General features: G+C 41.5%; 1 protein-coding gene across 3 annotated transcripts in view; it reads left to right on the plus strand.

The window, feature by feature from the left end:
- The window catches only part of LOC138642127 (collagen alpha-6(VI) chain-like), a 175,589-nt gene that overhangs the window by 131,623 nt on the left and 31,913 nt on the right, over nucleotides 1–12,053 (plus strand). For all 3 annotated transcript variants that reach the window (XM_069730064.1, XM_069730066.1, XM_069730065.1), the window contains exons 26-28: nucleotides 131–181; nucleotides 1,538–1,573; nucleotides 8,115–8,177. In XM_069730064.1, coding sequence (XP_069586165.1) covers nucleotides 131–181; nucleotides 1,538–1,573; nucleotides 8,115–8,177 — 150 coding nt within the window. The remainder of the gene's footprint in view (nucleotides 1–130; nucleotides 182–1,537; nucleotides 1,574–8,114; nucleotides 8,178–12,053) is intronic.

The following is a 12,053-nucleotide window of genomic DNA, read 5'->3' on the forward strand; positions in this document are numbered from 1 at the left end:
ATGTGTTCAATAACTTAGGTCACTCTTCATCCGTCCCCCTTTGCAGTCAGTGTGGAGTTTAATTTTTTCATAAAGAACCATTATTATTCACTGTATAATGCTTCCAAATTTAATTTATGCATTTGAATAGGGAGAAACTGGTAAAAATGCAGTTGGAGCACCTGGAAGAAAAGGAATAAAGGTGAGTTTGTTCAATCAGTATGACATAAAGTCACGCAAATTATTTTATCTTTTTTATTTAATTCCTTTTGTTTGTTTTTTACTTTTTAACTTTTTACTTTTTCTTCTCTCATCATAGCCGCATAAAGGCTTGTTTTCTAGCAGGAAGACTTGTATTTTAAGTAGAAGCTGTGCTGGATTGCTGATTCAATATTGTGCTGTGGCAAGGCTTTATAGAAGTATTAAGATGGCAGGCTTGGGCCATGTTCACATGTTCAATATTTGGTCAGAATATTGCATCAGTATTTGTAAGCCAAAACCAGGAGTGGGTGATAAATGCAGAAGTGGTGACGTGTCTCTATTAAACTTTATCTCTAATTGTTCCTCCCCTGGTTTTGGCTTACAGATACTGATGTAAAATACTGACCAAATACAGAACGTGGCCTTAAAGGGATTGACCCCTATTATGCTGCAAGTCTCCATGTCATGTGACCACAAGCATGTGATTTGCATACTTGTGTTCAAGCCCCACTGCTCCTGGCGGCACCATAGAATCCTCACAGCATGTCACATAAAGTGACTGCCAATTTGTAGATTAAAGCACCACTTAGGCATTTGTTTTTTTTTTCAGCACTGGAGTGTCGCTTTAATTCTAAATCCCACACAGTTTTTTTGTGCCGCTCTGGTCGCCCTGCGCCATCTTCTGAGCGCAGCCATTGACTGTGCGGAAGTCTGAAGCTACGTCACAAAAGTGCAATGCAAGTGTACGAGAGCCAGAGCGAGGCACTCATAGACTTGTATTGTGCTGGAGGCACATGGGAGCAGCGGTGAAAATGGATGAAAAAGCCGGAAGACGAGTATGAGATGGGGGGCAGGGGACATACATTTAAAGCACCACTCCAGCGGTGCAATAAGGAAGAATGCTGAAGTGGTGCTTGTAAACTGGATATGACATGGCGCTTTTCAGTTTTTTCGTGTTCTTTTTTTCCTCCCCTTCTTCCAAGAGCTATAACTATTTTATTTTTCCATCGCTTTAGCCGTATGTGGGCTTGTTTTTTACGGGACGAGTTGTACTTTTGAATGTCACCATTCATTCTACCACATAGGATACTGGAAAATTCCAAGTGCATTGAAATTGTTAGAAAGAAACAATTTCAACAACTGTTTTTTGTTTACCATCTTCACTATATAGCACAACTGACTTGGCAATATGATTCTCATATTAAGAATCAAGACAGCCCATAGTCTTTTAATATATGAATGCAAACCCATAAATTTGGTATTGATATGAAACCCCTTTGCTCTGTATGTACTGTACATATTACTTTATATTGCTTGTATATAATGTAACATGCTTTGCTCATTTTTGTTGCCACAGGGGCCTCAAGGACGACAGGGAATCATTGGTTTCAAGGTATAATTATTTTCATCCAATGATTGGATATAAGTTTATGTTGTACATTCAAAGGTGGATTATAATGAGGGCAATCAGGGCTACCACCTCGGGCCTAAGGTTCCTGGGGGCCACTAGACTGGTTTGTGTGCCATCGGTGGAGCTAATCCCTAGACAGGGAGCTTTCCTAAAGTTTCACTGCTGGCAATACAGAAACACTGATCAGCTCTAGGGGAGATCCCATTGCCTTTTTCTGTGACATGATGGAGCAACTGTGTCATCGATACGAAGCCGGCATGTACACAAGAAGAATTAGAGCTCCAGGGACCAGAGGAAAGAGCTGGAATGGGGTAAGCATGTTTTGTTATACAGTATATAGTGAGGTCTCATACTATATATATAAGAGGATATGTGGGGCTCATACTGTATATAGGAGACTATGTGGAGCTCAAGAGCTCATACTGTATATAGGAGTCTATGTGAGGGCTCATATTGTATATAGTATTTTATGTGGGGCTCATACTGTATATAGGAGATAATGTTGTGGATCATTCTTTATATAGGAGGCTATGTGAGGGCTCCTACTGTATATAGGAAGCTATGTGTGGATCAAACTGTACATAAAGGCTATGTGGGGGCTCGAACTGTATATAGGAGGCTATATGGGGCTCACACTGTAAATAGGAGGCTATGTGGGGCTCATTTTGTATATAGTAGGCTATGTGAGTGTTTAATAAATTGGTTGCTGAGTCTATATATATTAGGATTTTAATAAATATCCCTACAATGTCCTCAAGCTATATAACTTATGTTACGGATGCAGGTGATGCATGTGGTTGTTTGATCCACTGTGTCACGGGGCCAGACTTACTTAGGAGGGGCATAACTAAGCGGCTACCTGGTATTCACTGGAGCTTGTGATGGTGGAGTCATGGCTGCAGGTAGCTACCAGGCACCACTCCTAGGCACTCCTAGGCAGTTCCTGGTACTGCAGCTGCTGACCCCAGTGGTCATGTATGCAGAGACGGATAGGACTAGGTCTCAGATACTGATTCAGGGTCTGCACTAAGAGCAGGGACTACAGGTTGAGGACTGGCCACACAAGGACCAGGCACCTTGGGTTGAGAACTGGCCACACTATGACCAGGGATTTCGAGATCAGGACTGGCAACACAAGGACAAGGGACTAAACTATGGGTTCAGGACACTGACCATACCAGGACCAGGGGACCTTAAAACTCATTAGTAGACTACCAAACTGTCTAATGATTCATGGTTGCTTGGCACCTCCCTATTGGGGAGGGTGCTTTTTAAACAAAGTGCCTTCCAGCTATTGGCTGAGAGCCATCTTGCTGGTGCGCGCAAATACTAAATGCCTTGCAGCTATTGGCTAGGGGCATTTTACTATGTGCACGCACTGCACACGCACCACCAGGACTCAGGAGCAAGGGGGAAGCAGTGAGGACATCGGGTACCACACCACATGGGCAGGGAGGTGAGTATGTCAGCGTCCCTGCATTGAGGGGAAGGGAAACCATGCAGGGTTCACCGGCAAATAGTGTTACATCTTACTAAATACTTCAATATTCAGTCATTGTTTATTAAGATGCATTGATGCTAAAAATGTATTATTAAGAAACAAGGGAGCTTTGAGAATAAAGAATAAGCAAAGTTTATTGCCCAGATTCATCAAGATCGTCAACTTTCTCGCCATCTTGATGAGTGGTGTGATGCAGTCAGATGCTCATGATTCATGAAGAGGTACATGCCTCTTCATGAATCAGAAGTAATAATCAAATAGACACAGAAGTAAAAACCAGGTATTATATATAGAATAATAACTAATGTTTAAATAGTTTTCCCATAAACCAATATCAATAGTAATCCCGGTCACCACCTGTGTCAGACAACATAGTGAAACCACTAAAGAGACAGAAACAACATGCACCGAGCATGAACCAAACCAGTGAAAGGAATGATGACAGGGAATATTTAAATATTTAAATATATATCACTTTTATTACATAGCAATAGCAGAAGATCAATAAAATATTAAAATCAAACAACTGTGTATATGTATATTTCTTACGTGCACATATCAAAAGAGTATATATATATATATATATATATATATATATAGTGCAATGTATGGTTGCACAGGGCAGGTCAAAATATATTATATACTGGATACCCCAGTGGGCATAATGAATATTAATATAAAGGTAGAGACCATATGTGACATATAATATAATAAAAGAGCCAAAAGTGAAAATGTGTATAAAAATATATATACCGTATATACTCGAGTATAAGCCGACCCGAGTATAAGCCGACCCCCCTAATTTTGCCACAAAAAACTGGGAAAACTTATTGACTCGAGTATAAGCCTAGGGTAGAAAATGCAGCAGCTACCGGTAAATGTCAAAAATAAAAATAGATGCTCCATACCGTTCATTATTGCCCCATAAGATGCTCCATATAAAGCTGTGCCATATAGAATGCTCTGCACCGTTGATTATGGCCCCATAGATGCTCCTTATAAAGCTGTGCCATATATGCTCTGCACCTTTGATTATGGCCCCATAAATGCTCCTTATAAAGCTGTGCCCCATATATGCTCTGCACCTTTGATTATGGCCCCATAGATGCTCCTTATAATGCTGTGCCATATATGCTCTGCACCTTTGATTATGGCCCCATAGGTGCTCCTTATAATGCTGTGCCATATATGCTCTGCACCTTTGATTATGGCCCCATAGGTGCTCCTTATAATGCTGTGCCATATATGCTCTGCACCTTTGATTATGGCCCCATAGGTGCTCCTTATAATGCTGTGCCATATATGCTCTGCACCTTTGATTATGGCCCCATAAATGCTCCTTATAATGCTGTGCCATATATGCTCTGCACCTTTGATTATGGCCCCATAGGTGCTCCTTATAATGCTGTGCCATATATGCTCTGCACCTTTGATTATGGCCCCATAAATGCTCCTTATAATGCTGTGCCATATATGCTCTGCACCTTTGATTATGGCCCCATAGATGCTCCTTATAATGCTGTGCCATATATAATGCTCTGCACCTTTGATTATGGCCCCATAGATGCTCCTTATAATGCTGTGCCATATATAATGCTCTGCACCTTTGATTATGGCCCCATAAATGCTCCTTATAATGCTGTGCCATATATGCTCTGCACCTTTGATTATGGCCCCATAGATGCTCCTTATAATGCTGTGCCATATATGCTCTGCACCTTTGATTATGGCCCCATAGGTGCTCCTTATAATGCTGTGCCATATATGCTCTGCACCTTTGATTATGGCCCCATAAATGCTCCTTATAATGCTGTGCCATATATGCTCTGCACCTTTGATTATGGCCCCATAGGTGCTCCTTATAATGCTGTGCCATATATGCTCTGCACCTTTGATTATGGCCCCATAGGTGCTCCTTATAATGCTGTGCCATATATGCTCTGCACCTTTGATTATGGCCCCATAAATGCTCCTTATAATGCTGTGCCATATATGCTCTGCACCTTTGATTATGGCCCCATAGATGCTCCTTATAATGCTGTGCCATATATAATGCTCTGCACCTTTGATTATGGCCCCATAGGTGCTCCTTATAAAGCTGTGCCATATATGCTCTGCACCTTTGATTATGGCCCCATAGGTGCTCCTTATAAAGCTGTGCCATATATGCTCTGCACCTTTGATTATGGCCCCATAGGTGCTCCTTATAAAGCTGTGCCATATATGTTCTGCACCTTTGATTATGGCCCCATAGGTGCTCCTTATAATGCTGTGCCATATATAATGCTCTGCACCTTTGATTATGGCCCCATAGATGCTCCTTATAAAGCTGTGCCATATATGCTCTGCACCTTTGATTATGGCCCCATAGATGCTCCTTATGATGCTGTGCCATATATAATGCTCTGCACCTTTGATTATGGCCCCATAGATGCTCCTTATAATGCTGTGCCATATATGCTCTGCACCTTTGATTATGGCCCCATAGATGCTCCTTATAATGCTGTGCCATATATAATGCTCTGCACCTTTGATTATGGCCCCATAGGTGCTCCTTATAATGCTGTGCCATATAGAATGCGGCTGCAATAAAAAAAAAAAAATCACATACTCACCTCTCTTCTCAGGACGCCGGCGCTTTCAATAATTACCTGCTCCTCTGCGGCTCCGTCTCCAGCACTGACGCTCAGCAGAGGGCGCGCACTGACTACGTCACAGCGCTCTCTAACCTGAGCGTCACTGCTAGAGGACGCTGCAGACGGAGGGAGGAGCAGGTAATTATAGCGCTGCGCTCCCCTTACCTGCTGCGACGCGGTCCCTGCAGTCCCTGGCTTCTCCGGCGCTGCAGCTTCTTCCTGTAATTGAGCGGTCACATGGCACCGATCATTTACAGCAATGAATATGCGGCTCCTCCCCTATAGGGGTGGAGCCGCCTATTCATTTCTGTAATGAGCGGTGCCATGTGACCGCTCAGTACAGGAAGAATCTGCAGCGCCGGAGAAGCCAGGGACTGCAGGGACCGCGCCGCAGCAGGTAAGTATAACTACACAGCCCCCGCTCCCCCTCCCCTGCTGACCTCCCGGTATATGACTCGAGTATAAGCCGAGAGGGGGACTTTCAGCCCAAAAAAATGGGCTGAAAATCTCGGCTTATACTCGAGTATATACGGTACTTGAATAATATATTAAAAATGTATATCACATAAAGAGTGGAATAATTATATATATTTTAAATTATATAAAAGCATGTAAAAGGTGCAACCAAAAAAGTTCCTTTGTCGTCGTTCTTGACGAAGGAACTTTGGGTCCGAAACGCGCGTTGGGGTGCACATCATCAAACATTTGGCGGTCCTGGAAATATTTCCCCTAGCCTCATAAGTAAGTGGCATTTGATCATATATGCATATAGCACTTTTTTTGTGTGTAATATGCACGGCATCCATTTATAATAGCAAGCTGTCCTCTATATAACCAGCACATAGCACTTTTTTGGTTGCACCTTTTACATGCTTTTATATAATTTAAAATATATATAATTATTCCACTATTTATGTTATATACATTTTTAATATATTTATCAAGTATATATATTTTTATACACATTTTCACTTTTGGCTTTTTTATTATATGTCACATACCGTATGTTCTCCACCTTTATATTAATATCCATTATGCCCACTGGGGTATCCAGTATATAATATATTTTGACCTGCCCTGTGCAATCATACATTGCACTATATATATATATATATATATATATATATATATATATATATATACTCTTTTGATAAGTGCACGTAAGAAATATACATATACACAGTTGTTTGATTTTAATATTTTATTGATCTTCTGTTATTGCTATGTAATAAAAGTGATATATATTTAAATTTTTAAATATTCCCTGTCATCATTCCTTTCACTGGTTTAGTTCATGCTCGGTGCATGTTGTTTATGAATCAGAAGTGTTTGACAAGTAGCATGCAACATGCCACAAATCTTTCTCCGGCCTCTGACTGGAGTAACATTTTTGACATAAGGAGTGCCACAGCCACATCCCCGTTATGCCTCTGTCATACCACAGCTCTGCCCATTTTGGCAAATCTGAGAAAAGTTGAGTGAAAACACCAAAACGTACAAACGTTTTGAGCAACTCCAAAACGGGCGAAATTGTTTTGAAGAATCAGTGCCAAAATGCTTGGAAAGGTATGGAATATATGATTTGTGGGAAACTTTTTGCATTTGTTTCTAAGATGTTGTCTAGCTTTGTTTTTTTCCATCTGAACTATCAATTGGCACAGAAAGTAATTATAAAAATGTAATGAATAAAAAAGACTTTTTAATGAAAAAAAACTTTTTTATCAAGTTTTTATATTGAAATTATCCTGAAAAATTGCATTTTCTAAGCTTAATAATAGTCTGCTTCCTGTTCTGTAGAAGTGAGTTTTTAGCAATCATCAACTTATCATTACAATTAGGGTATGTTTCCACGTTCAGGAAGCGCTGCGTGTTTGACGCCGCGTAGAGCCGCAGCGTCAAACACGCAGCGTCCAGATGTTACAGCATAGTGGAGGGGATTTCATGAAATCCTGTCTCCACTATGCCTTAAAAGACGCATGCGGCAGACCCGCGGAAACGCACATGCGGCGTGTCTTTTAAGAACGCAGCATGTCCTTACATTGCAGAAACAACGCAAGGACAACGCAGGTGACCTGCCAGTGACCTCAGGTGCAGATTTGGTCAGGATTTTACCTGCATAAAATCCTGACCAAATCCTGATGCAATCCTAAACGTGGACACATACCCTTAGGATAACAATGAAAGATAACCACCTCCTTCCTCTCTGCGCAATGACCCCAGTACAGGTCACAGACCATGCCCACAACACTCCTTAAAAATAAAAGAACATTTTTAATCTAGTGTTTTCTATTGAATTCAGTAAATTTAAAAACAAACTAAATATCTGAGAAAAAAATAAACATTAAATATTTTGAAAGACTAGACATTATATATATTTTGTTTCCAGGGAGAGGAAGGAGAACCTGGTGTGGTAGGAGAACGTGGAAAAAATGGTGAAAAAGGACAACGTGTAAGTATCAAACATTTCATTACCATTTTCACACTAACTTTTTAGGTTTTTAGAACAGGTGAATGTGAACTTTTAATAAGTTTGATCTCTTACTATTCTTTTTGATAAAAAATAAATCATATGAGTTTCATCCAGAACACAACTTTTTTCTATTTTATTTTCATCCTTGTTACATCCGTGTGTCCTTTTTTATGTCCATGTGACGTTCATGATACATTAAAAATTATGTACATGATCACATACAGTTTTGCTAGCTTTATAATACAAATGTATCCATGAAAATCGGATGCCACTTGGATGTTCCACGTGGGATCTATTTTTTTAAGTGTCCATAGACTTGAATTAGTGAGTCTTTTCCGAGACTTCCATGCTGCGATTTATTTTCTCATGGACAGTTGAACCAAGAAAAAAAATGTTTATCTGAACAGCTCTGTTGAATAACTTGGGTCAGTGGGCTGTCCGATTAAAAATTATACAGCGTATGTCCAACTTATATGCTCATTTGCATGAGCACTAGAATTATTTTTGCTGCTAGTCCGGTTGACAGATAGCTAGTAGTGATGACCGAACGTGCTCAGATAAGATGCTATGGTCAGGTGCTGACCGAGTGTCTTCGGTGTACTTGAATAATATGTTCGAGTCGAGTCATGGCTGTAACAAACAGGCAATCCATAAGGCATGCAGGTGCGGGGACTCGAACATATTATTTGAGCATGCCAAAGACACGCAGCACCCGAGCATTCTCAGATAACACCTTAGCCAAGCACATTCGCTCATCACTAATAGCTAGAAGTCTTCAGCAAACTGTTACAGCGGGCATGTTCCTCAGCAGTCCAGGGTTGGAAGTTGAATATATTTTCTAGTGTCCAATCAATGAGTGAAGTAATAGGTTGTTTGGATTTCGGCTGGAGAGTTCAGAGTCTATCATGTTCTGTGGGATTCATTGTGTTTACAGTAATGAGCAGCAGGCTGAATAATTAGTTGGGCAGTTAGAATTGTTACCTATTTGTCACCAACTGGTTGAGGATGCGCTTAAACCTCTTTTGGTGTCTAGGATTATATGTCAGTTAACTGTCCTAATTTTTATGCCCTGTAACTTTCCATCCACTTTTTTTTAGAGTAGATGGTTAATTTTCATCCTTATTCTGGCAGCACTACAATTGCAGAATTTTCCTTTTCCATTGCTTTACAGCATACATTGTTCCTGCCATTATCCAGTGGCTTGCTTGCCCAAAAGTGAAAGTCACATCTCTGTTATACTTATTATTATTATTATTATGTATTATTTATTTAGCACCATTAATTCCATGGTGCTGTATATGTGAAAAGGGGTTACATGCAGGGTTATAGATATCGTTAACAGTAAACAAACTTACAGTGACAGACTGGTACAGAGGGAAGAGGACCTTTCGGACTTACATTCTTCGGGATAATGGGAAAGAGACAGGGGGTCATTGTGCTGCAGCACTGGTGGTGGTGAGGCAGCAGCTCGGGTGGATGGTGGGGCGGCAGCTCTGGCGGTGGTGACGCGGCAGCTTGGGTGGTTTTTGGTGACGCGGTAGCTTGGGTGGTTGGTGACGTGGCGGCAGCTCGGGTGGTTGGTGACGTGGCGGCAGCTCGGGTGGTTGGTGACATGGCAGCAGCTCGGGTGGCTGGTGAGGCGGTAGAATGGTTATTGCAGGCTGTAGGCTTTCCTGAAGAGTTGGGTTTTCAGGTTCCGTCTGAAGGATCCGAGGGTGGTGGATAATCGGACGTGTTGAGGTGTGGAATTCCAGAGGATGGGGGATATTTGGGAGAAATCATGGAGGCGGTTGTGTGAGGAACGAATAAGTGTGGAGGAGAGTAGGAGGTCTTGGGAGGATCGAAGATTACGTGAGGGAAGATAGTGGGAGAGTAGTTCAGAGATATAGGGAGGGACAGGTTGTGGATGGCTTTGTAGATCAGTGTTAGTAGTTTGAACTGGATTCCTTTAGGAATTGGGAGCCAGTGGAGGGATTTACAGAGGGGTGAAGCAGGGGAGTAGCGAGGAGAGAGGTGGATTAGCCGAGCAGCAGAGTGGAGGACAGACTGGAGTGGTGCAAGGGAGTTAGCGGGGAGGCCACAGAGGAGGGTTTGCAGTAATCGAGGCGGGAGATGATGAGGGCATGCACAAGAGTTTTAGTAGATTGTGGGCTGAGAAAGGGATGGATTCTGGCAATATTTTTGAGTTGGACGCGACTGGAGGTGGCAAGAGTTTGGACATGCGGTTTAAAGGACAGGGCAGAAACCATAATTACTCCGAGACAGCGGATTTCATGTGCGGGAGAGAGCGTGATGCTGTTTACCATAATAGATAGATCAGGTAGCGAGGATACGCAAGATGGGGGAAAGATGATGAGTTTGGTTTTGTCTACGTTGAGTTTCAGGAAGCGAGAGTTGAAGAAGGAGGATATGTCTGACAGACACTCCGGGATTCTGGACAGAAGAGAGGCGACATCTGAGCCAGAGAGGTAGATCTGAGTGTCTTCCGCATATAGGTGGTACTGGAAGCCATGGGACTTTATGAGTTGTCCTAGGCCAAGGGTATAGATGGAAAAAAGTAGAGGCCCTAGGACAGAGCCTTGAGGGACTCCAATAGAGAGGGGGTAAGGTGAGGAGTTAGTGTGGGAGTGGGAAACGCTAAATGTGCAGTCAGAAAGGTGTGGCAAGGCCTTTGATACTGAGGGAAGAAAGAAGCTGTTGCAGTAGGCAGTGGTCGACTGTGTCGAAAGCAGAGGACAGGTCGAGAAGGAGGAGGATGGAGAACTGTCTGTTAGCTTTGGCTGTAAGTCATTAGTAATTTTGGTCAGAGCAGTTTCAGTGGAGTGGTGGGGGCGGAAGCCAGATTGGAGGTTGTCAAGGAAAGAGTTAGATGAGAGGTGGGAGGAAAGTTGACCATGGACATGCTGCTCAAGGAGTACTTATCTGTACATATAAAAAAAAAGTCATAAAAAAGGCAGCCATTTGACAAACACAGGTCAAAAAAACAATGTACTTAAAGGATACAACAATGACCCTTAACCCCTTCACCCCCAACCGTTTTCAGCTCCATGACCAGTGCAAATTTTACCATTCTGAACAGTGAATCTTCACAAGTTAATAACGCAATGTCTCCCAGTGATTCTGAGAATTACATTGTACTTCACAATAGTTCTAAATTTAAAATATGAAAATGTTACAATTTTCAAGCACTGAATTTTTATGCCCAGAAATCAGCTAGTTACTATATATTACACTACATAGATAATAAATAACATTTACAATAAGTCTACTTTACATCAGCATAATTTTGTTATCATTTTTTTAGTTAGGAAGCTAGAAGGGTTAAACATTTATCACCAATTTTTAATTTTTTCAACAAAGTTTTCAGACAGGTTTTTTTACAGACCACATCACATTTGAAGCGACTTTGAGGGGCCTATATGACAGAAAATACACGAAAGTCTCATCATTTTAAAAACTGCACCCCTTATTGTGCTCAAAACCACATTCAAGAAGTTTATTAACCCTTTAGGTGCTTCACAGGAAGCAATGTGGAAGGAAGAAATGAAAATTTACATTTTTCCCACAAAAATATTGCTTTAGCCCAGTTTTTTTCATTTTCCCAAGGGTAACAAGAGAAAATGGACTGTACAATTTGTTGTGTGGTTTCTCCTGACTACACTGATACCCCATATGTGGTGGAAAACATCTGTTTGGGCACACAGCACGGGTCGGAAAGGAAGAAGCACCATTTGACTTTGGAGCACAAAATTTGCTGGAATAGATAACAGACACCATGTCGTATTTGGCGAGATCTTAAACAAAGGAAACCCCCCACGAGTAACCCCATTTTTTAATCTATATCTCTCAATGAAT

The sequence above is a fragment of the Ranitomeya imitator genome, chromosome 6 (assembly GCF_032444005.1).
Source record: "Ranitomeya imitator isolate aRanImi1 chromosome 6, aRanImi1.pri, whole genome shotgun sequence".
NCBI classification, from domain to species: Eukaryota; Metazoa; Chordata; class Amphibia; order Anura; family Dendrobatidae; genus Ranitomeya; species Ranitomeya imitator.